General features: G+C 41.3%; 1 protein-coding gene across 2 annotated transcripts in view; it reads right to left on the bottom strand.

Annotated features, from left to right (window-relative positions):
- Positions 1-3,359: 3,359 nt before the first annotated feature.
- LOC127000761 (egl nine homolog 1-like) overlaps positions 3,360-25,587 on the bottom strand; it is a 32,194-nt gene continuing 9,966 nt past the window's right edge. Inside the window, exons 1-6 of one of the 2 annotated variants that reach the window (XM_050864794.1) lie at positions 21,867-22,397; positions 20,250-21,712; positions 13,650-13,918; positions 12,275-12,394; positions 7,977-8,113; positions 3,360-6,856 (exon numbers count right to left, since the gene is read on the bottom strand). In XM_050864794.1, the coding sequence (XP_050720751.1) occupies positions 6,769-6,856; positions 7,977-8,113; positions 12,275-12,394; positions 13,650-13,918; positions 20,250-20,991 (1,356 nt within the window). In that variant the 5' untranslated portion in view covers positions 20,992-21,712; positions 21,867-22,397 and the 3' untranslated portion in view covers positions 3,360-6,768. Of the gene's footprint in view, positions 6,857-7,976; positions 8,114-12,274; positions 12,395-13,649; positions 13,919-20,249; positions 21,713-21,866; positions 22,398-25,587 lie in introns of those variants that run through there. The other variant, XM_050864795.1, reaches the window with a different exon arrangement.

Genomic DNA, 25,587 nt, shown 5'->3' with positions numbered 1-25,587 from the left:
GCTCCCCGCCACACACACCTTCCCCCCTCCACACACCACAAGGGACCATTACAACACTACGTACCTGTGACTCAATCTGTATTTGTCAGGGAATTTGGATTAATATGCTGCGGTGTTCCCTGGTCCGCCTCGTCCAGCCATGACTCTGAGTCTTGGCCTGAGTTCTTCACTTCTTTTTCTTCTTTCCTCTTCCTCCACTTCCTCGTCTTCATCTTCTTTTTCTTTCTTTATTCTTTTTCTTTTTCTTCTTCTTCTTCTTTTTCTTTTCCTAGACTATTTGCCGACGATAGTTTACTGTTTAGAGCAGTAAAGACTAGTGACGACTGCAGACTACTACAAAACGACTTGGATCGACGCCCTCGAGCGGTGGGAACGCACCTGGCAGATGCACTTCCGACCAGACAAATGCAAACTTTTAAGATTCACCAGAGCGCACAACCCCATCCATCACACTTACACTCTCCACAATTCAAATTTAGAATCAGTTCACACACACAAGTACCTTGGCATCCATCTCTCAACTAACTTGAAATTCAACACCCACATAGATCGACCATATCAGTGCCACAGCCAATAGAACACTGGGGTTCCTGAGGAGGAATTTACATAACTGCACACCTGACATTAAAAACATAGCCTATGACACACTTGTGAGAACGTGGCTGGCAGCACTGGATCCTTACATACACAGAAACATTGATAGGTTAGAACAAATCAACACCAAGGCGGCAAGGTTCATTACAAACAATTACACTCAAACGCCTGGCATCACAACATGGATCTAACAACAGATAAACATGGACCCTCTTCACATACGCAGACAAGCACACACTTACACTTATGTACAAGATCACAAACACTCACATTGACATTAATTGACCCACAAACATATACCTACACAAGGCAAACAGTCAACGTACTCGTAACACAAGCACACATCCATAAATACCAAACATATCACACTAACACTGACGCATACAAGCACTCATGTACTTTCCACGCACCATACGTGACTGGAACAGCCTCCCTCAACAGATTTTAGACTGCGATACAATAGACTCATTCAAAAAACAAATACATACTCACTTGTCACCACAACACACCTACACTAACAATTACACTTGATTCACTTCCCTCCCCTGCACACTCGGCTCCCCCGTCCCCCCAACAGCCAGCAAATATGCGTGTTATGCACCATACAGGTGACCTGCGCATTATTATCAGATCCAGATTCCTTCTTTCTTTCTTTCCTCTTCTTCTTCCAGCTCCTCCTCCTCGCCTTCATCTTCTTTTTCTTTCTTCTTCTTCTTCTTCTTCTTCTTCTTCTCTTTTTCCTTCTTCCTTTTCCTTCTTTCTTTCTTTCCTCTTTTTCCTCCAGCTCCTCCTCCTCGCCTTCTTCTTCTTCTTTCTTTCTTTCTTTCTTTCTTCTTCTTCTTCTTCTTCTTCTTTTCCTTCTTTCTTTCTTTCCTCTTATTTTTCTTTCTTTCTTCTTCTTTTTCTTTTTCCTTCTTTCTTTCTTTCCTCTTCTTCCTCCAGCTCCTCCTCCTCGCCTTCATCTTTTTTCTTTCTTTCTTAATTCTTCTATAGCTTCTTCCTTTTCTTTCTTTAATTCTTTCCTTCCTCTTCTTCCTCCACCTCCTCGATCTTGATCTTCATTTTTTTCTTTCTTTTCACGTTGACTCTCTCTCTCTCTCTCTCTCTCTCTCTCTCTCTCTCTCTCTCTCTCCTTTGCTTCCATTCTGCTTTAAAATCTCAGCTCCTTATTTAACATTACACCAATTCTTCGCCAATTAAGTTCCTCAGTGGTGCAGTGGCTAGCACGCCTATGGTTGTGAAGCAGCAGACCCAGGTTCGAATCCCGGCCCGGGGCAACCGGTGCGCAACCCACACACCCTCTTCATCCTTTCTTTCCAGCTGGTCGATAAATGGGTCCGTATAATTTTGCTATCAATCATGTCTGTCTGTCTTTTCCACTTTCCTTGCCAGCTCCATTAAATAATTGTCACTTAAGATTTAATTATTTCCTCAGGCAAATTTTCCAAAGCTTCCCCTTTGCACCTTTTCCATCTTTTAAAAACTCACCCAAACTTTAAGGTCCATATTCTCATTATGACTATTTTCCAAGGTTTTCATGGGTGTTTTTCCCGTTCAAGGTTCAAAAGTCATGTAAAATTATCACTGGCATCACAAAACAATCCATGAAAAGACCAGGAACATCTTTTACGAGAGGTTTTTCAAGTAGGCAAACTGAGGGGATCAAATGTTTAAGAATATGTTCCAATTTCAACCCCTAACAATTAAGAATATTTGATACTTATGACAGCTGATAATTTCATGTTTGGGAGTAATGAAAATGGCCACAGCTTCATTTTACAGTTCTTTTATGTATATGGCAAAAGTCTGTTCTGCTCATCAGTCGGTTTGTCATTAATTCGTCGTGACACATGATACAGGGCACCTAAAATATACTGTAGGTTATGTATGTGCAGCGGACACACACACGCACACATACATACATACATACACACACACACACACACACGGGGGGGGGCATCTGCTATTGGCGCTGTGTATTAGATTAAGAATGATCATATTTGTCTGGTTGTCAAGGAAGGGGAGCAAAGGATAAAATTGTAATCCCAACCAATGAGATTTTGCTAAGTCTTGAACCAAAAGTAAATTGTGCATTACTTACATTACCTATCAAAGTGCCGGAATATATTTACCAAAGGCTTAGGAAATCACACGGCAAGATTGGAGGATGAATTAACATATTAGTACTGAAAGCCATGTGTATGAAGGTACTTACTATGGTGAAAGGAAAATTTGTAATACAGTATTCAGACAACCATTATTTAATCCCATTCTGCTTATTCCAGAGTGTATTATATCCCATTCTGTTTGTGATTGTGTCTGATTATAACATCCATCTAGTTGGGCTTTTCTTTATATCATTACATTAATATTTTTTAACATCAATTTAATCTTTTCTGTATCATCCTTTGGTTATTCTAATATTCTCCACCCATTTCTCATCAATACTGTGATTCACCAAGCAATAAATATATAAGTTATGCATGATTTGGTTATGTAAGTGGTTAAATTTCTGAATAGTAAACGATTTTCATTCATATCATACTTATTGTTCCCATTTTAAGTGTGTGCGAGGGACCTAAGAGAGAAAAAGTAACAAAGAATTGATATAAACTGTGTGTGTGTGTGTGTGTGTGTGTGTGTGTGTGTGTGTTACTATACCAGCATCTTCCATAGCACCAGTTTCCTCACTTTCAGCACAAACACTTCGCCAGCACCTCAAGACAAGCCCGTTGCCCCCCGGCCGATATACAAAAACATTCACCTCAATAATTCTTCTCGTTTATTTTCCCTCCTTTGTTTAGAGTGCCTCGAGGGACAACGCTCCCCTCGGTACACTGTTCTTTTAATTCCGTTTGACCGAATATCAACACTGACTACATAAACACAGGTAGGTAAGTAATTAAGAATATATAAACGTCAGGTGGAGTACATAAAGTGAAAGAATAATAATGAAGTGCTTCAGTCATCAACGCCATCAATACAACAAACACAAATCCGCCAAAAAAATGAAAAATGAGAATCAACACAAGTGATACAATTCAGATATATAATTCTTAAGGGGAAAAAAGAATTATGCAAAAGAAAGAATCACAAGACCTTATCGGGTGGAATACAAACGAAATATAAAACATACAAGTAACATACAACGCAGTGAGAAAGTAACAGAAAAATCATACCAGCCCTCCTTACTGTATAATGTGTGTGTGTGTGTGTATGAATTAATATGAATGAATAAGTGTGTACTATGTGACTAATACACACACTATATAATACAAGCATAAAACATGTCTTTCTTTCCATGCTTTTTGTATCTATTTCTGTCTGATATACTGCATAGGCAAAAGTTCAGCACCATAGTACGTTCCGTGTATGTATGAATGTATTTATGTATATGTATGTGTCTGTGTGTGTGTGTGTGTGTGTGTGTGTGTGTGTGTGTGTGTGTGTGTGTGTGTGTGTGTGTGTGTGCAAGGAGGGCATCCGACTGCTAAATATTAACGACACAAATTTTGTATAAATCCACATCTTTGGTTATGAAGGATTAAGATAATGAAGCATCGTTTTTTCCGCTCACTTAGTACATATTTTGTTTTGCTTTTATACAGTCAAGGTACCAAATTCACCGTAAGTTCCTAATAAATATATCACAACCATCTCCTGTACAAGGCATGAATAGCAAACAACTGCTGCATGAACCAATAAATATACAGTAGCAGCAGTAATTGTAGCAGCAGCAGCAGTAATAGTAGTGGTAGTAGTAGTAGTAACAGCATTGTAATAGTGAACGCGTAGTAGGTAAAACCAACACTGCAGCAACCTTGGCTATTACGCAGCACATCTTGGCATGACCGCCCGTCCTGGCAACAATGAATGCACCACTCAGGCATGTTTTTTTTTTTTTTTTTGTCTTTGTTGCCCTTCAGCTGCTTAAATTAATGACAAAACAAAACATTAAGCTTTGCCTGGATACTACACAAGGGGTCATGGTAATATTAGTAGTGACATCAGTATAAGTAGTAGTAGTAGTAGTAGTAGTAGTGCTGGTAAAGGGGGAGAGGAGGGAGGAGAAAGGATGAGAGGGAGAAGATGGAGGACAGAGGAAAAAAAAAGACTTAACATGTATAATCAGATACAAAAATATAATCATCCAAATCTTGCAAAAAATAAAAAATCTAGCTGAATCTAAAAAGCGCATCCAGGCAAATCTTTAAGAAAATGAGTCTTGAATATCGCTGCAACTACTGCTGTTTACATTGCTTTTACCGATTTTGTGCTGCTGCTGCTGTTTGGGGGGTGTGTGTGTGCATGAGGACTTGTCATTAACGCACAGCTCGTGGTTATTGCCTCACACACACGCACACCAACTCTGCTCCTCAACCTCCCTCCATCACGTCCACAAATCTCGGGAAATACAAAAGCTTCACTCACTACACAAGAGGGATGGAAAGACAATGCGAGAGCACAACGCAATTATCATATTATATCACATTGAAGTTTTGTTTTTTGCTTCCTCTTTCATAGGCCATTACAGTGCATACGTAGTAGAAGTCGTAGTAGTAGCGGTAGTAGTAGCACTAGTAGTAGCAGTGGTGGTAGTAGTATACAACTTACAAATAGACTGTAGGTGTGTATGTTATGTATATTCTTGACGTACAATCAATATCGGAATAGTAGCGATATAAAGTACAATTTCTCACAAGCTCGGGATGTCGCATATGATCACGACCTTGAAAGCCACGGGGACACACGCACGCACGTAATTCACGAAGGAGTTCTTTCAGCTCTCCCATGAACCTGTTCCTCTACAAGACAGCGTTTTGTCATGGATATCACTGCACTCCACTACCCCGCTCCGCATCCACTCCAGTGCTTGGTAAACTCCACCCTTCAGCCTCCTCCTTTTACTGCCAGGATGGTGGAGGTGGAGTTTACAAATGTTTCTGCTTAAATATGCACTCCACCATGAGGCAACTTTCCACTCTTTCGTTTCCTTTGCTGGTTGGTGGATGGGAAAAAAAAAAAATCCACATTCTTCCCCATTATCCATATCCACTTTCTCAATCTTGGCTAGTGGAGGGAAAAAATATTTATCCACTATTCTATCTGCTTTTCATATCCACTTTCTCTTTGTTAGTTGGTGGAAGAGAATATATCCATCCACTTTTTTATCCCTTCTTCATATCCACGTTTTCTTTTCCACTTATCTAAAAAAAAATTCATAATCATCCACTTTTCCCTGACTGGTGGAAGGGAAATGTAACAACCCACTTCTACATTCCTAGGTGGCAAGATTCCTCAACTTGTTTGGATAAAATCAGACAAGAGGGACAGTGGAATCAAAGCCCAAACAGCACAGATTCGCCAGCTATGAAGGAAACACCATTTGAAGGGGGAGAAGGGATTGAGAGAAGGGCGAGAAGGAAAGCGATGAGTTAAGTCTATGGGTTTTGCATTGACTGGGAGCTATCACTGTTATTAGACTATGTTATGGCACACTTATTTGCTCAGCCCAATCAATGCTGGGATAAGGGTGTGATGGGGGGAGGGAAGAGAGCAACAAGATGGATAAGAATCGGGTGGAAAATTGAGGGAAAGAGAAGGGATAAGTGACGAAGGAAGAGTCATTTGTGTGTTCATGAATGCATTGCAAGTGGAGATAAAATAATAGAGAAAGGAATGACCAGAATAAAACAGAACAATGCAGGAAATAAGGAAAGAAGTGAAAAAGAAAGGAGATGGATACTATACTGAGGAGAGATTACAACTGAGAATTAAAAAGTGATAACAAAAAGAAAAAAATAATGAAGTTTTGAAAAAAAAAAAAAAAAAAAAAAATCAGAAAAGAAAAACCAAAGAAAAACATCGGAACATACAAAGAGGTGCAGAAAAGGATGTGAACAACCAAAGAACCCACAAAACCTATCCTCCTCAGCGCACAAATCCATAAGACAGATAAGACAGTGGGAGTCTGGAGGAGGGCGGGGAGGCGGGACTACAAGAAGAAGAGGTGGTGGTGTTTATGTCCGTGATGGCAACATTGGCGGTGTGAGGAGCAGTCAGCCCATGATGGTAGGGGTGGTAGGAGTGCTGGTGGGGGTGGCAGGTGTGGCGAGCAGGAGTAGTAGCAGTAGTAGTAGTGGTAGGACGGCAGGTTGTGTTGCCCGCGGACAGTCATGTGCAGGCAGCAGCGCGCATCGCCTCCCTGGCCAGGTACTCTTCGCGCTCCTTCTGGTCCAAGTACCAGACTGTGATGGCGAATCTGTGGAGGGAAACATGTGATTAGAGAAATAAAAAGAAATAAAAAGTATGAGTGATGTGGTTCATGGGAGAGTTAGAAGCTTTCACAAATGTTTTTTTGCTGAGAATGGTCACTATCATTTCAATTTTTCAGTAAAGGAGGATGACACATGTAGATGAGGAACACCTGTGATTAGGGAAAGATAAGATGTGGGTTGTGGTTCAGGGGAGACAAAGGCTTTTACCAAGTGTTCATTTCTTACAACTGTTCTCTTCGGGGGTAAGGAACTGAACCTAACTTTTTTTCACTACTACTATTACTACTACTTCTACTATTATTATTATTATTGAGGTCCATGAAAGGGCACCATCATAAAAGAAAAAATGGATATAGAGTCAAACAGTCTCCTCAATGAGCAGACATTGATATTGAAAGTAAAAGGCGGTGACAGTAAAGTAAGAATGTAAACTTATCAGTGTCAACAAAAGAAACCAACTCATCTGTTTACTACAACCACATCTCTCTCAGAATAGGAATGAAAAATAAAAATAAAAACTCAGTGATTAGAGAAAGTTATCCAATTGAGAGTCATTATGAAGAGTGAATCAGGCCATAATCAGTGTCCCTTATCTTTTCCCCTTTTCTTTAATCTCCTGTCTGTCTGTCAGCATCTCCTCATCAAGTGCAGTGATTACAAAGATACCGAGTGAACCTGGACGTTAGCTACCTCCTCTGGGAAACAATAATTATTTTAGTACCTACTACACAGAAATAGGTCCTGATTTATATTCTACTTTTATTTGGTTTTATGATATTTATAGACTAATTCCTTATTATGATATATTGTAGTACGTAATAGTAGTAGTTGTAGTAGTAGTAATAGTAGTTTCATCATAATCAGTAACAGCAAAGCCAATATTACTTTTAAATTTCAAAAAGGCAATTAAATCTTACAGTATTTTATTGCAGATCTATTTAAGAGGGTGAAAAATTTAATGATATAAATAAATACATAAAAATAGTATAACTCATCAAGTAAGAAAAAAAAGTCTCTCTCTCTCTCTCTCTCTCTCTCTCTCTCTCTCTCTCTCTCTCTCTCTCTCTCTCTCTCTCTCTCTCTCTCTCTCTCTCTCTCTCTCACCTGGTCATCTTGGCGGGCATGACCTCGTGGGGGTTGCGCCGGTCGGACCAGAAGAACAACATGCGGTCAAAGCAGGGTTCTATCGCGGCGATGATGTCACTGGAGTTCTCGGGGTAGATTCTCAGCACACCGCCGTCCTGGGGAGAGAAGGGAAGGGTTAGATGAGGTGTGAAAGCCGGTAACAGGAAAGAGTGAGAGTAGGTGATGGTAAGGGTGAGGGAAAGGTGATGGTAATTAGCCGGTAACGAGGATGGTGAAGCTTGTAACGGGGGAGGCTGGGGTTAGGTGAAGTGTGAGGCGAGTCAGGTGAGATGGCAAGGGAACTATTTGCTGGATTGAGAGAACAAAATGAAGAACGATACAATCCCTTTCTTTTCTTATTTGCAATCATCTCAACTCTTCTCCTCTTACTGACGATCTTCCAGCTCTTAAATGTGTGCTTGGGCGTAGATATATGTAAGAATATGGTCCATTAAAGGCTCTTACTAACAGCTTTCTACCTCTTAAATTTCGCCGCAATGTTGCATCTCTAACTTCTATCGATATTTTCATGCTCTTCTCAACCTACTAAATGAATGCCTCCACCCCTCCCACGACTCTCATTCACACCTATGCTATTCAAATCCCTAATGCAAGTTAACGAGCTTATAAGTTTGCTATACACACTGATTTACTTATGGCTAGATGTAAATTTTCGAAGGGATTTAACTTTTCTGGCAACAATGCTGTTTCCATGACAACCGATAACCCGCCTTTCCAATATTTCCTTGTATTACGATTATAAAAACTTGCTATTATTAACTGCGTGTGTGTGTGTGTGTGTCAAACAAACGGGGATGGCCTGTTTGCTTAAGTGTTTGCTTGCATGACCTACTTTCCTTCCTTTATTGCCTCATTTAATTAATTCACACACACACACACACACACACACACACACACACACACACACACTTCCTATCTCTCACTTCATCATTCATGCCATCGTAACGTCATTCATTCATTCCCTACACTTTCTATAGGCTACCATCACCACCTCCAGTCATTTCTGCGAGTGAATTTTGTTGCGTTAGCCAAGAGACAAACTGCAAAATATTACTAATTATTATCAGTTACTATGGCAATGACCCTTGAAAGATGTTTATATTTAAGACATGCTACTATACAAAACTTAAAACTGCCTCGTGAAATATTAACAATGAAATATAGGCTGGTATTATAAGACGCGCGATTCTTACATCAGCTATTTCTAAAGGTCAAAGAGGAGGTAAGTCGGATTCTAATGAGTCTTTCTTCAGGTTTACGGTACAAAGGAAGAGTCACTACCCCTGGAGAGGCTCACAACTCCTACGAAAGCCTTGTCATATGTGTGTTCTTGGGCGGCGAAATGTCTTATAATACAATGATCCATAAGCTTTTGTTCATCTGCACCACCGTCCACCACATCAGGTTTACTAACATTATTGATTCCGATAACAAAAACTAATTTGCTCTTCATATTAAGATCCTTCGCCAGTTCCAGACACCGCCAGAGCATATCATATCTATAGTTTTCGCGATGTTACTAAATATATGTGTAAAAAATGCGTTCTACAACCTAGCTAGCACATATATTTGACAAGGCTTTCGTAAGAGTATGGGGCATTCGCAGAGGTAGTTTTATGACCCTTCTGGTAGTTTCGTCATTCTTTTATGCCGAAAACCTAAGCAAACACGCATTAGAACGCGAATTACCTCCTTTTTTGCCCTTTGAAAATCTTGATGTGAGAGGCGGTCGCATCTGAGAATACATGGGGCATATTCTTTTAACATTTCAGGGCCAAGAACACACATCTGACAAGGCTTTCGTAAGAGTTTGGGATATTTCAGAGGTAGTTTAATCATTCTTTTGTGCCATGAACCTACAAAAACACTCAATAGAACCCGATTCATCTCCTTTTGGGAAATCGTTATGAGGCGGTCGCGTCTGAGAACCTACAGAGGGTATATTCTTTTAACATTTCAGAGCCAAGAACATACATCTGACAAGGCTTTCGTACGAGTTTGTGATATTTCAGAGGTAGTTTAATCATTCTTTTGTGCCATGAATCTACAACAACACCAATTAAAACGCGATTCATCTCCTTTTGAGCCTCTGGAAATATTTAATGCGAGGGGCGAAACCGTCTACTAATGCCGGCCCTGGTGGCATTGGGCGACCTTGAGGCGGGGAGGGGCGAGCGAAAGGCATTGCATATGGTAAAATAGTGTGTCTGAGGACGCCGCTTCCCATGGCGTACGTGACTGAAGGCAAGGCAAGGCTGGCGGTAGCGAGGCCCTGGCCGGAGCGTAACACCGACACCTCAAAGCACAGGTAGTGGGGTGGGGCTCGGCGCCAATTTCAATTTCTATTAGTGTTTTTTTCCTTACTTTTTCATTTTTTTCTCCAATAATGGAGCGGTTTTCTTTCAAATACTACCAGCATAACCTTAATTTCAACACCCTCCCGTTTACTAATAATATTTCAATGGTCTTTTTATTTAATTTGATTGCTAATAGCCTGATACATCAGTAAATCTTTATTTGGCCATAAAAATCAGATACATACAAATAAAAAAATAAAAAAAATCCCTCATTCTTATTTTTCTAAGATTTTCTAAAACTTTTCTTACTCCTCGTCCTCTACTTTTTTTTTCTCATTATCTATCTTCCATTATTTTCTTTATCTTAACCAGTACTACGCATCTCTCTCTCTCTCTCTCTCTCTCTCTCTCTCTCTCTCTCTCATCATCACTATTATAAAAAAAAGTTGTTCTAACACGATGACGCTGTGAAAGGTGAAGCATGATCACCTACCTGCCAACCTCCTCCTCTTCCCTCCTCCTCCCTTACCCCCCCACCTCCATTATCATACTTCTTCAACCCGTCATGTCACTCCGCGTCAGCTGACAACACAATAATCAAAGTTTTCCCAGAATTATGCGTGTGTGTGTATGTGTGTGTGTGTGTGTGTAAGGGCGTGACTCATTTCTTCTCTGTAATATGCCCTTTCACTAATATTTTTTTCCTATATCTTTTCCTCCTTTTAAGTGTGTGTGTGTGTGTGTGTGTGTGTGTGTGTGTGTGTGTAGAGGTCTCCGGTTTGACGTAATAGCTACATATATACTCACACACGTAACACCTTCATATACACGCAATAAATATAACAGAAGGAATAGTAGTAGTAGTAGTAGTAGTAGTAGTAGTAGTAGTAGTAGTAACCTTCCCTACCACTATTCTTACGATTTCTTCCTACGTTGATTATAAGCTACCCGAGTTAATCTAGGCAGCAGGATCGATAATAATATGCAACGAACAAACTAACTGGCTGGTGGGTGAGTTAATTTTACGTTCGTGTGTAGAGTCTGTTTGTCACTTGTGAGGGGAAGAGGGGTGGGGTGGGGTAGGGAAGGGAGGGGAAGGGATGGGAGGGAAAAGGGAGGAGGGGAATGAAAGGGAAAGGAGGGAGGGGAATGAATGTAAGGAATGGAAGGGGCGGGAGAGGGAGAGAGGGGAAAGTGAGGAGAGGGGGGAAAGTGAAGAGTTAGGGGAAAGTGAGGAGGGAGGGGGGAATGAAAGGGAAAGTAGAGGGAGGGGAATGAAAAGGAGATGGGAAGGGAAGAAGGGGAAGGGAAGGAGGGGAATGGAGGGAAGAGGGGAAGGGAGGAGAAGGGAAGGAGGGGAATGGAGGGAAGAGGGGAAGGGAAGGGAGGAGAAGGGAAGGAGGGGAAGGGAAGGGAGGAGAAGGGAAGGAGGGGAAGGGAAGGGAGGAAAAGGGAAACATGGAAACATGGAAACATGGACTATCAGGCAGCAGAAAGCCTGTTGGCTCATTACTAGGCTGCCTGCGTTCAGTGATTCAATCAATCCGTTTGCCATAGGAGTGGCTTGCAGGGAAGGATTAAAGCACTTGTGTATCTACTCTTGGGAGCGTTCAGTTCACTCCCGATGCAGGTGGGGAATGGAGGGAAGAGGGGAAGGGAAGGAGGGGAATGGAGGGAAGAGGGGAAGGGAAGGGAGGAGAAGGGAAGGAGGGGAATGGAGGGAAGAGGGGAAGGGAAGGAGGGGAACGAAGTGATAAGAGGTGAAGGCGATGGGTGACTGCACAAATATATTAATTTTATTAGTAGTACGTAAGTTAAATTTATGGGAGGTAAGTAGGTCTTTTTTTTTGGCCACAGAGATAGTCAAAACGCATTCTGTTATGATACCAGTAATAATGTAATAAAGGTTGTGGTATTATTATTATTACTCTCACTCTCCCCTCATTCTCTTCTTCTCACCTCGGCCGTCCAGTTCTTGTTCAGGTAGTAGATGGCGGTGATGCAGCGGCCGTCACCGTTGGGGTTGTCCACGTGTTTGACGTAGTGCGTGTCCCGCCCTGGGTAACACGCCACCATAGCCTGCAACGGTGAGAGGGTGAGGTTAGGTGACGGGGCAGAGCCGGGGAGATAATATTCAAACAGATAGACAAGAGACAAAGGAAAAAACAGAAGATAGATACAGAGTGAAGCAAAATTAATACTACAACATTTAATATGACCGGAATGTACAAAAGTCAGAGGTCACTAGAAGGGAGTCAGTCATCCAGCCACTCTATATATATTCTTCTACAGCTGTTACGAAGAGTCTAAGTGATGCCTAACCTGCCCTCCCCCTTACCTCCCCCCCAAGCAATAGCCTCCTACTCCCCCCCCTTCTCAGTAACTCCCTACCCCCTTTTGGTTCAGTCTAGCTATTCCTTCCTTCCTTTCATAACTTCTAAATCAATATGGTTGGTATGAAATGTGTTTTGTTGTCGATAGCACAATCAGTATTCTATATGTAACATCCTGACACACACACACACACACACATACACACAGTTCCATATTTAAGTTCCACACGTCAAAGAGGAAACATGAGTTGAATATTAATACGTAAGGAAGAAAATTAAGATATCAAGGTAATACTAATCAACCCGGAAGGAGGACAGGCGAAGGAAAGGAAGGGGAAGAGAAGGCAGGCAGGATGGAAGGAGAGGAAGAATGGGAGAAAAGGAAAAGGATGAGAGAAAGAACAAGAAACGAAGGACAATGTAGGAAAGGAAAAGGAAGAGAGAAAGGACAAGAAACGAAGGACAATGTAGGAAAGAGGGAAAGAAAGAAAAGACAATGGGACGGAATGAAGGAAAAAACAAATAAGATAAAGACAGGAAAGGGTGTGGAAAGTAAGAGGATGGAGGGAGCGGGGAAGAGAAGGAAGGGGGGAAAGAAGAAAGTAGGAAAAAGAAGAAAGCAGGCTAAATAAACAATGAATATAATAATGATAATTCTTGAGTTGGTTACATCATGCTAGGCTAAGGCAGGGCAGGGTGAATGACCTTAGAAGTGTGTGTGTGTGTGTGTGTGTGTGCGTGTCCCTAACTTTACCTTTATTTTCCTTTACAAACACATTCATACATACCAAACAACATACTTTCCCCTCTATAACCCCAAACACACTCATTTTCCCCATCCAAACACGCAAAACATGCCAACAAACACCAATTTTCCCCTACAATCACAGTCACACACAACCTTCCCAACCCAAAAACATACACCAACACACACACACACAACCTTTCCCAACCAAAACCAAACACACACACACACACACTCAAACAAACACCCAACCTACCCTGGTTCTCCACGTAATGTTGTACTGCGCCAGCTTGCCCGCGTCCTGGTGCTTATTCGCTTTGGCCACCAGGGAGTCAACCACAGAGACCAGCTGACCAATAGCGCTGCAGTTCGGCTCTGACCCCGTGACCCAGGCTATCTTGTCGCCCCTGATCTTGCCCCGCGCTGGGTCCTGCACCTGTCTTGACACGACCTGACCCGCCTGGAAAACGCCCAAGGAGTGGAGGTCCTTTACTTCGGCCAGGATGCGGTCTGCCCTCTCCGTCCCTGTGGAAGAAGGAGAGATTGGTTAGTGGTGTTGGTGGGTAGTGGTGGTGGTGTTGGGTGCTGGTGGTGGTGTTGGGTGCTGGTGGTGGTGTTGGGTGCTGGTGGTGGTGTTGGGAATTTAGTGTTTATAAGGTACAAGAAGAAACGGAGATTGGTTAGTGGTGTTGAGAATTAGTGGTGGAGTGATGGTGTTGCTTGGTGTTGAGAGTCGATGTTTAAAATTGGTGATAGTTTTCCAGTAACAAACAAACGATAATTAACTAAACGAAAGCTAACAAACCAATCCCATATTAAACAAAGACTGCTTAAAAAAAAAAAAAAAAAATATATATATATATATAGATATATAAATATATATATATATATATATATATATATATATATATATATATATTACACAAAAAAACGCATTAACAAACATATCTATACGTACTGAAGATCAGACTCAAATTTGTACTAGGACACAAAGCAAAGATAAATTGATAAAAGAAAATTGAATGTGTGTGTGTGTTCGTTCGTAAAGATTTTCCCCCTTAATAGGGAGACAGGGCCTTTGCTCAAAGGCGGTCCTGTATGGGGGGGCGGGCAATTCAAGTCCCGGCGGGTGTAGGGACCTCTCCGCCGCCGCCACAGCCACGGTTAACAGCCGGCGAGCAGCGACGGAGGCACGGGCCCCCCGGGCAGGCGCCCAGAAGCAGCCCGTAGTGGTACACGGGCGAGCAGCCGACCAGTCGACTTGACTCAGTTGACTGTAGCGGGGGGGCCAAAGCGAGGATGACTATGCGGGTCAACCTCGCCGCCGCAGAAGGGCCACCCGGCTGCTCGCCCACGGAGTGCTGGCGTTCCACTGTGTGTGTGTGGGGGGGGGGCGGTAAAGATTGCTCCCTCGTGCACGAGGGAGCACGGGCCTTTGCCTAAGGCGGCCCGTAGCAGTGAGCCGACAGAACGACTCTATCGGCGATCGAAATCTAGCCGACCAAGTCGGTCTGTCGACGAGGACTGGCGTGTCTCTGTGTGTGTGTGTTTGTGTGTGTGTTTGTGTGTATATATATATGATCGAAATGACCTTGAGAGAGGGGGGGTGGGAGGCGATGCACGCACATACACAGAGGTTGGCTAGGGCAGGGCAAGCGAGGCAAGCGAGTAACATGACAAGGCGGAATAACCGATCTGCCACCAGGGGGGAGAGAGAGAGAGAGAGAGAGAGAGAGAGAGAGAGAGAGAGAGAGAGGAGGGCATGAGGAAGATAAAGATATACAAATGAGTGGATAAAAAGACTAACAAATGAATATGAATGCTGAGAGAGAGAGAGAGAGAGAGAGAGAGAGAGACCCCCAGCGGCGGGCCGTTGCCCGCTCATCGACATATATGTACTCATTTACAATATGTAAGATGTAAAAAAAGAGACTGACACTTAATAAATCAACTGAATAAAAGAAGGAATTCAATAAACAAACAAATGACCAATAAATACTTGATTAATGAATAACTGATAAACTACACCAAGAATAAGAAAACAGATGAATACATGAAAGGAGAATGAAGGAGTAAAAGAGCAATGAATGGAAAAGTTAAATGTACGAATGAATGAAACTAATCACCGAGTGAGTGACTGAATGAATGAATGAATGAGACGCTTGTAAACCAATGAACGGGTATACTCGTGTGTGTGTGTGTGTGTGTGTGTGTGTACAGGTGAGGCAAGATAAGGGAAGGAATGAAAACTTAACGAGGTGTGTGTGTGTGTGTGTACGTCATAGAGCCACCTGGCCACCCTCATTCTGTTTACTTTCTCAACACTTAACCCTTTCCTTTGAGGCTATCCTTGCCCCTCCTCCTCCTCGTCCCCTTCTTCCTATTCCTCTTTCTCAGTCTCTCCCTTCTCCTCCTCGTTCGTCTTCCTCCTAAACATTATTCTCCTCTTCTTTCATTCTATTCCTCTTTACTCTCTCCCTCTCCCTCTCTCTTCTATTCTCACCGTTTTCATTCCCCTCAATTTCTTCCTACTTGACAGATGCTTACTCATTCTTACATCATCTCCTTTGAAATTACTCTAACCTCACCCACATGACAATTGGCTAGGGTGTAATTTGTATACCTTTCATTATTATTTTTCTATGTCATTCTTTCCTTCTCAAGCATTTCGTTAAACCTCTTGGGGCATACCCACCCACGTTTGATAAGGTTTTCGTAGAAGTTGTTGTTAGTATTTCCATGGAGGGTAGTTTTATGAGCCTAGTGATAGATTGATAAGACTTTGGTAGAGGTGGTTGTGTTAGTATTTCCATGGTGGGTAGTTTTATGAGCCTAGTGATAATTAGGTAAGACTTTGGTAGAGGTGGTTGTGTTAGTATTTCCATGGTGGGTGGTTTTATGAGCCTAGTGATAGTTAGATAAGACTTTGGTAGAAGTTGTTGTGTTAGTATTTCCATGGTGGGTGGTTTTATGAGCCTAGTGATAGATTGACAAGGCTTTGGTAGAGGTGGTTGTGTTAGTATTTCTATGGTGGGTGGTTTTATGAGCCTAGTGATAGTTTGACAAGGCTTTTCACCATGAACATTCCGGGGCTAACACACCCACATGCACTCCAATTTAATTTTAATGTTATGCTAGAAACAACTAATTTCTATTTTTTATATTTCTTAGTATGTATATTTTTTACACTATTTCAAAAAAGTTTTCAGGAATTTTAAGTCTAGCATGTGTGTGTGTGTGTGTGTGTGTGTGTGTGTGTGTGTGTTACAAAACTCTTCTTAGGCAACAGTCTGAGGCAGTGATGATGGTATAATGGCAGAGAGAGAGAGAGAGAGAGAGAGAGAGAGAGAGAGAGAGAGAGAGAGAGAGAGAGAGAGAGAGAGAGAGAGAGAGAGAGAGAGAGAGAGAGAGAGAGAGAGAGAAAAAAAATGAGAAAAAGAAAAGAAAAAATGAAAAATGAGAGATCAGAGAAAATGGAAAGATGAGAAAAAGAGAAAAAAAGAAAATATAGAAAAAGAAAGAAAGATTATAGAAGAATAGAGAAAGATCAAGAGATGAGAATAACCCAGATGGATCACATGATATCCTTGCCACCTGAGAAAGCCTTGTAGAATCATCTTGACCTAACCCAACAATAACAGGATTGAACCCTTCATAATAATAACATTGATGCTAAGCAGTGTGTTCATTCCTACCTCCTACCAAACTTATGATACTAGTTAATTATTGTACTGTAATATAACTTTGCTAATTCTTTCTGATTTTATTCCCACCACCAAGAAGTTTGAATAGAAATAAGTGAAGCAGTAGATGTAAAATGTTTAACCCGGTAGCAGCAGGGATCACGTTTCTTAATGGTCCCTCTAAGCGAGAAAAATGAGAAAAAATCATCACTCACACAAACCATTTCATAATATATATCAAAGCATTTGTGATCAGTTTATGTTTCAGCTATTTTGGGGGGTTTATATCATGGCACAAATTTGGCCCGTCGCTGCTACACGGTAAAGCAACAAATTTGGCTAGTCACTGGTACCAGGTTAAAAAGTAAGTGATTTAGACAAAAGAAAACTACAAGACAGAACACAACAAAGGAAATATTAGAAGACAAAGTAGAAAATGCATAACAAAGACAAAAACAAAAGACAATGAAGACAGTATAGAAGTGAACAATTAAAAAAAAAAAAGATACAAAAAAATAGCAACAAAAAACAAATTAATTGACTTTTAGAACAAGGAGAAAAAAGAAAAAATGGTGCTCAAAACAAAAACTATCAAATATATATAGGAAATGAACACTAAAGGGGATTAGAATATGTAGGGAGACAAGAAGAGTGGGGTCAAGGGAATAAATCTATACACACACACACACACAGCTGATGAAGAAAATAAACTCAAGGGAAAAATGTGTGCGCGTATGTTGCAGGAAAACAAATAATTCTCAAGGGCACAGCTGACCAACGAACACACACACACACACACACACACACACACACACACACACACATACACACGAGGCTTCTATTTGCTTTTTTTTTTTTTTCTTCTTCTTTTTTACTTATGAGAAAATCCTCCCTCCATTGTCTTGCACAGCACATACGTATTTTCTATTGACAATTTATTCTTTTGTCGAATGCTAATTTCTTTATTATTTCTGTATTGGTATGTATTTTTTTTTTTTTTTATGAGTGACTAGTGATTATACTCAAGCGGTTAATTATTGCAACAACTTATTTCCTTTTAACTATTATATTTTGTCTATTGATTTTGGTTTTAATTTTTTTTTTTTCAGTTAAGTAATTATATTCAACACAAGACTCATTTATTATTGCATCAACTCGTTTCCCATTAACTTTTATATTCTGTCTTAATTTAGGTTTATTTTCAGTTCATATCAGTACTGTGTTTGGCAGAATTAGTGAATATCTATCAGTAATTATTTAGTGTAAGAAACTGGTATATTCCCATCTTAGGAGTGGTTCATTATTGCATCTACTCCGTTCTTATTAACCTTTATATATTGTCTTTATTTAGGTTTATTTTCACTTCATATCAATACTGTGTGTGTGTGGAGTGAACAGTGAATATCTATCAGTAACCACTTAACGCAAGAGACTGGTGAACTTCCATCTCAACATTATATGAAACCGTGATAAAAACATTGTGTCTACTCTATACGATGTAGTTTTAGTTAATATCAGTCAAGTGAACGGTGAATATCTATCAGTAACTATTTAGCACAAGAGACTGGTTAACTTCCATCTCAATATTCTACAAAAAAACATGATAAAAATATTCTGCGAGACTTGCAACCAAAAATTCAATCTCAAGGTGATTAGAGAAACCTAAAAGAACTGTAAGAAAACAGCAAAAAAACAAGACAACCAAGAGAGAAATGACAAAACTAAGAACTAGAAAAAGAAAACCCATAAAAGTAAGAGAAAACTAAGAGAAACATACTTGTGGAGAAAGTCGAAACTGGACAGATATTTACGAAGTTGAACAACGCAGAAAGAAACAAACACTATCATTCTTGACGCTAAACAAAGGAAGATGAAATTCGTGATACACACTTAAAGCAGCTAATGACACGATGAGACAGCAAGCAAGCAAACACACACACACACACACACACACACATACACACACACACAAAGACGCAAAACACAAATCCTTTCTATCAATCAATTTCGCTGGATGAAAAAAGTCGACCTCTCAATTCAGACCAAGAACTTATTTTTCCCAATACAAAAATACAAAAATGTAACCTAAGGAAGGAAATGAGGATAGAATATTAGTAGAGAAATAATGAAACTGTCTTATGTCTCGTATAATAACTATTCACTATACAAAAAATAATTCCTTGTACAAAAAAACATTGGACAAACTAATAAAATGCTGATAGAAAATGCAGTGAAAGACAAGATTTACCTACATTTATATACCTATCCAAACCCATAAGGAAAAATAAAGTTAAATGAGCGAAAAATAAAAATTCAGACCAAACTAAGGAGGGGATTTTCTTTTCTCAATGCCAAGGAAGTCATGATTAGCTCCTTATGCATCCTGGCACTCCCTTCTCGAGACACCCGACTGAGCCACACACAACAGAGAGGATGACGAAACACTCGCCTTCCGAGATAAATATAAGTGTCGAGTCAGCCACAAGAAAACCAGACTTGATGAAGCAAAGTCAAGTGAACTGTGAAGAAACTAGTACAGCTGGCGAGAGAGAGAGAGAGAGAGAGAGAGAGAGAGAGAGAGAGAGGAACTAGGAAAATACGTATACAGGAAATGAAAAATAAATAAAAGTAGACGAGATAAATCAAACTGAGATGGTAAGAAGACTTTTTTTTGTAGTACAGCTGGAGATTTGGAGAAGAGAACCAAAATAAACGAATATGAAGAAAGTTGATAAAATAAAACTCGATAAAGTGAATAGTGAAAAATAAATAACCAATATGTAAAGTGAAAACTAACTAGACTGGATAAACCAAACTGAGCTGGTAAAGAAGACTAGTACAGCTTAAGACCTGCAAAATACATAGAATAAAATATAGGTATATAGGAAATCAAAAAATAAAGAAGTCTAAAAACATCGGATGAAGGATAAAGTTAATAGAGAATAACTGTGTAGTGCAAGATATAAAGAAAGGATAATTTTTCCGACCTGAGCATATAAAAAAAAACATAACCAGACTGCATTCCAAGCACACACACATGCTACAAGACCAAGAAAACACTAAACATAACCAGACTGCATTCCAAGCATACACACATGCTACAAGACCAAGAAAACACTAAACAAGTACAGGCAAACACACACACACACAGCTCACACACAAAAATCACTCACCTAAGAAATCGTCGACGACACAGACTCCATATTTGTTGAGGTCTTCCATGACAAGCTGAAGGACCCTGGCAAACCACTCCTGACTGAACCCGCCTTCCTCCAGCGACTGCGAGTCCACTGAGTCCGTCACGTGGTACAGGGGCGGTGTCTTGGACTGGCTAACGTGTGACGAGGCCTCTAGCGGGTGGTGGCTGGAGTCGATAGGGGTGCTGAGGTCTTGAACTGGCGATTTCCTTCTTCCTCGGCCCTGTGCACCCCAACCCTGAAATTGTAACTCATTATGGCCCATTGCCACAGCCTGGTCCTGGTGTTGGTGGTGTTCGTACGTTTGTTGGTAGTACTGGAGCGGGCTGCCGGCGACCTCATCCAAAACCGCACTGTCGATATTGAAGTTAGTCTCTGGGTTTCGCCTTTTTTCCTCTCTTTTGGTTTTTGCAGAAGTCCCCCTTCCTCTGCCTCCTATCCCCATGCCTACCCCCCCTCCGCCTAATCCGCCGCCGCCCGCCGCTGCTGCCATCATCAGACTAGCGCTCTTGGGGATGCAGAATTGCTTGTGTTCACTCCAATGCTCGCGCTGGTGTGTCTTGTTGCAGTACCAGGTCGACTGACACTTGCTGCACATCTTGAGTTGGTAGTCGCGCGCCCCACACTGAGCGCACACCTTCTCTACGGCCCCATGGCTCATTCTCAGGCGAGCTCTGTAGCAGTCCGGCACGACCCCAAGGTGTTCAGACAGAATCATCACAGAGAGGCGACGGGGGTTGGTTTATCGGCCAGAGCTTGTGTTGTCTCTGTCTAGCGTCCCTTACCCCCCGAGACTTGCTGGTTGGTATCAGTGTTGTTCGTCTTTTTTTAAGTTAAGGAACAGAAGGATCATGTGACAGGATGAATTTTATAATGGTAGTCTTTTTTGTTTCCTTTTCTTCACAATCACAGAATAGAATGATTGTGTGAGTGGTTTAATTTTTACATATGGTAGTCTTTCTTTTTTTCCTTCTCTTCAAGTGGCAATTCTCATCACCATTCTGCCACCTATTAATCCATGTCTTTTCTTTAATGTCCGTCTTCTACTTTCTTCACTCTTTCCTCCACTTAAATTCTTCTTTCTTCAATCTAAGTTTACAATCATCACAGTCACCTCCAAACACCTGTCTTCGTTTCTTCAGGTAAATTCACACCCGCTCACCTTCGTTCTCCTCTCACACACCTGAGCCCAACAACACACCTGCTTGACTCCTCTTCGCCAGGTGTGTGTGGGCAGTGCCAGGCGACAGCTAGGGCGGTGTGAAGCCAACCCTGCCATACACTTTATAATCGGTTATAGTGTCTTTATTCTTACAGACGGGAATAATGGCTTTAGGATGGTGATGAGCCACAGCTACAGGGTTTTCTCTGGCTCGTGGTGTGGCAGGGGTGATAGGGTCTTGCAGGGGGCCTTTCAGAGTGCCATAACACCCTAGCACCTAAAATTCTAGTCAAGACTTCGTGGATATAATTTTCTTGCAGAGGCTGAAGTTGATTCTTTTCTAACTTATTCCCCTTCAGAGCTTAAAGCTACTTGTTTCCCTTGAGCTGCAGTGTGCCAGAGTTAATTTCAGTGCCAAAACACCCTGGCACCTAAAATTCCAGACAAGACTCCGTGGATACAATTTTCTTGCAGAGGCTGAAGTCCAACTGTACTCTCTCTTATTTCCCTTCAGATATTCGAGTCACACGGGTTTCCCTTGGGCTGTAGGGTGCCAGGGGTAATTTCAGAGTGCCAAATCACCCTGGCAGCTGAAAATTCTTGAGCTCCAATATTGCCAGACGACTTCGGGGATGAGTTTCTTGCGGAGGATGAAGTTCTATTATTTTCTGTCTTATTTCCCTTCAGAGCTTAAAGTCACACTGGTTTCCCTTGGGCTGTAGGGTGCCAGGGGTAATATCAGAGTGCCAAAAAATCCTGCCAGCTGAAAATTCTCGACCTCCACTATTGCCAAACAAGACTTCGTGGATATGAGTTTCTTGCGGAGGATGAGGTTCTATTATTTTCTGTCTTGTTTCCCTCCAGAGCTCAGAGTCACGGGTTGCCTCGCGCCCCAGTGCCGCCTCTACCATGCCTAGTGGCTCGCGGAGAACTATATAATGACACCCCTGCCTGGCCCTTCCTCGCGGCCCAGCGTTGCCAGATTGTCGCACTGAGGAGATTCTGTTTGACGTTTTATGCGATTTTTAACCACAAGCTGTCACCCCTACGCAGACAACGATATTTATTTATAGTTATTGCTACAAAATTTAATTCCTGGTGATCTTTATTTGCATAGTTATAGGTCAGTAACTGGATAATACCCTGTTCGGTAACGGCAAACTGGCACTGCTGTTATGGCCTGCTTAGTAAGATGTACGATAACATTTCCTAGCATACGATAATTATGTCAGGTCTAGGAAGGTCATGTTATGCTTCCACTTCGCAAAAACATATCACTAATTAGCGGTTCTAGTCATATGTTTAACTTAATAGTGTTTTGGGTACAAGTGCAACGGCTTTAGATAAAATAATCGGGGTATACAATATGCTGAGTACGACACTTTGATAAGGCTGGTAGCGGCTCACCAACTCAGCTGTTACCCTACTACCTGTGATAGCTGGCTCACCCCCTTTATCTCCTTATTTCACCCTCTTTCACGCCATTATGTCAAATTATACTGATACCCAAGAATGGCGACGGCTTTATATAACCTTTCTCTTGCCCCAGTACGTCGCTAAACAGCTTAAATCGCCCAGAAATAAAGGTTTTGTGACGGCCCCTCGAGTAACTTTTTTCATCAGTTGCCAGTTAGGTATTTGATCCCCTCACCCCCATCTCCACTTTATCTCTTTATTTAGCCCACTCCCACGCCATTATGTTATATTTTCTGATGCCCCGGAGTGGTTATACCTATATATAACCTTTCCCACAGCCCAATGTGTCGCTGAACGGTTTAAATCGCCCAGAAATAAAAGTTTGGTAATGGTACTTTAGCAACCTTGGTCCCCAGTTGCTGGTTCAATGTTTTCTCCTTACCAACAGGGCGACTTTCAAACGAGGATTAAGAGTTGAATAACACTTAATAGGATGCCTTGAGGGTATAAAACGTTAAATACTCTAATAAGCTACCATTTAATACACCCGGCAGTACCTAATAATAAGGCAGAAAGCTAAATAAGGGAGTTAAAGGGAGGGGGAAAAAATAATGCGTGTTGGAATCTATTTTACTACGAAGAGGGGAAAGAAGTGGACAAGGGAAAGGAAGGGAAGGGAAGGGAAGGGAGGATAGAGAGGGGAAAGGAGGAAAGGGAAGGGAAAGGAGGAAGGAAAGGGAGGGAGGGGAAAAGAAGGGAAGGGAAGCAAAATGAAGGGAAGGGAAGCAAAAAGAAGGGAAGGGAGGGAGGGGAAAAGAAGGGAAGGGAAGGGAAAGGAGGAAAAGGAAAGAGAACGGAAGGGAAAGGAAGGGAAGGGAAGAAAACAGAAGGAAAGGGACGGCAGGGAAAATAAATACAAAAAAAAGAAGGAAGCTAGGGAAGGAAAGGGAAGGGAAAGGGAAGGAAAGGGAACAAACACCTTAACTCAAAAACAAGCTAATTCAACTAATCGACTGGAGTTCCACGTAATATTTTGATGCGAGGTAAAAAACAAAGGTTGTAAGTTATAGACGTGTGTGTGTGTGTGTGTGTGTGTGTGTGTGTGTGTGTGTGTTAGCCTACTAAGTGATGTTAGGCTAAGTTAGATAGGAGAATGAGTGGGAATGAAAGGGAAGGGAAGGCAAGGGAAGGGGAAGAATGGAAAGGGAAGGGAAGAGAATGGAAGGGAAGGGGAGGGCAGGTTATGCTGGGATAGGTTGGGTAAGGTTAGGGATGGAAAAAGAAGAGAAGGGAAGGGGAGGGGAGGGGAGGGAAGGGAAGGAAAGGCAAGGGAAGGGAAGGGAAGGGAAGGGAAGAGAAGAGAAGGAAAGGAAAGGGCAGGGAAGGAAGGGAAGGGAAGGTTAGGTAAGGTAAGGTAAGGTAGGGTAAGGTAAGGCAAGGGATGGAAAGGGAAGGGAAGGGAAGAGAGGGGAGGGGAAGGGAAGGAAAGGAAAGTTAAGGAAAGGAAGGAAGGAAAAGACAAAAATAATACAACGAAACCAAACAAATAAATCCTCCTATACAACATCACATATACACCAAAACAAAAACAAACAAACAAACGAACGAACACAAAACACCTGTCAGCCCGTTCACTTGTAATTAATGTTCTCACCAAGTAGTCATTAACACCTGAACGATCGCATAGTAATGAGGAGGAGGAGGAGGAGGAGGAGGAGGAGCGTACAAGAGTGTTTAGAATATCTTATTAGAATTATTGCCTGAGAGAGAGAGAGAGAGAGAGAGAGAGAGAGAGAGAGAGAGAGAGAGAGAGAGAGAGAGAGAGAGAGAGAGAGAGAGAGAGAGAGAGAGAGAATTAAGACAATATCAATAATACTCTTGGTTTGTCCAACGCCATATTTAAAAACAGAAAAATAAAGGTGTAAAAAAAAAATATTATAGTAAGAATAAAAAATGTAACTAATTGAATCTTACAAAATGTATTAAACCCTAAAAATGAGATAGGTTTAAAGTCTCACCTTATATCAATTAAAAAACAAAACAGGTAAACATTGAACAAGTTAATAACACAAATTCTTCATTATGACCCTAACCTGCATATTACTCTTAGTTAATTTGTCAGTCAGTCAGTTTGTTAGATAGTTATTTACCTCGTTACTCATTTCCTCGTTTTATTAGTTAGTTAGTTAGTTGGTTGGTTAAGCAATCAATTACTCAGTCAATCAATCAGTCAGTCAGTAAGTCAGTCAAGTAGTCAGACAGCTAGTTAGTTAGATATTTTACTGTATAACGAAGCAGAAGTTCCATTATCTATTCTACAGTAAATGGAATATATATCAACATATAAAAAATACAAAAATCAGTTAAAACCAAAAAAAAAAAAAAAGTGTAATGTGAATGCGATTTGAAAAGTTACCAGAAGAAGAAAAAGAAGAAGAAGAAGAAGAAGAAGAAGAAGAAGACAAGCAACACCCCACATAGAGCTTACGTGACATAGACAGGTATACAGACAGACAGACAGACAGGTAGTGGCCACAAATCTTAATGAAGTAAAATAAAAGACCTGAAATTTGATCGCTTAAGCCATTGTCACTGCGATTAAGAGAGAGAGAGAGAGAGAGAGAGAGAGAGAGAGAGAGAGAGAGAGAGAGAGAGAGAGAGAGAGAGAGAGAGAACGCGAAAGGAAGGGGTAGGGAGGGAAGGGAACAAGAAGGAAAGGGAAGATAATGGAATGGA

The sequence above is a fragment of the Eriocheir sinensis genome, chromosome 19 (assembly GCF_024679095.1).
Source record: "Eriocheir sinensis breed Jianghai 21 chromosome 19, ASM2467909v1, whole genome shotgun sequence".
Lineage (NCBI taxonomy): Eukaryota > Metazoa > Arthropoda > Malacostraca > Decapoda > Varunidae > Eriocheir > Eriocheir sinensis.
The sequence above is the reverse complement of the archived record's forward strand: the minus strand, read 5'-3'. Positions and strand labels throughout refer to the sequence as shown.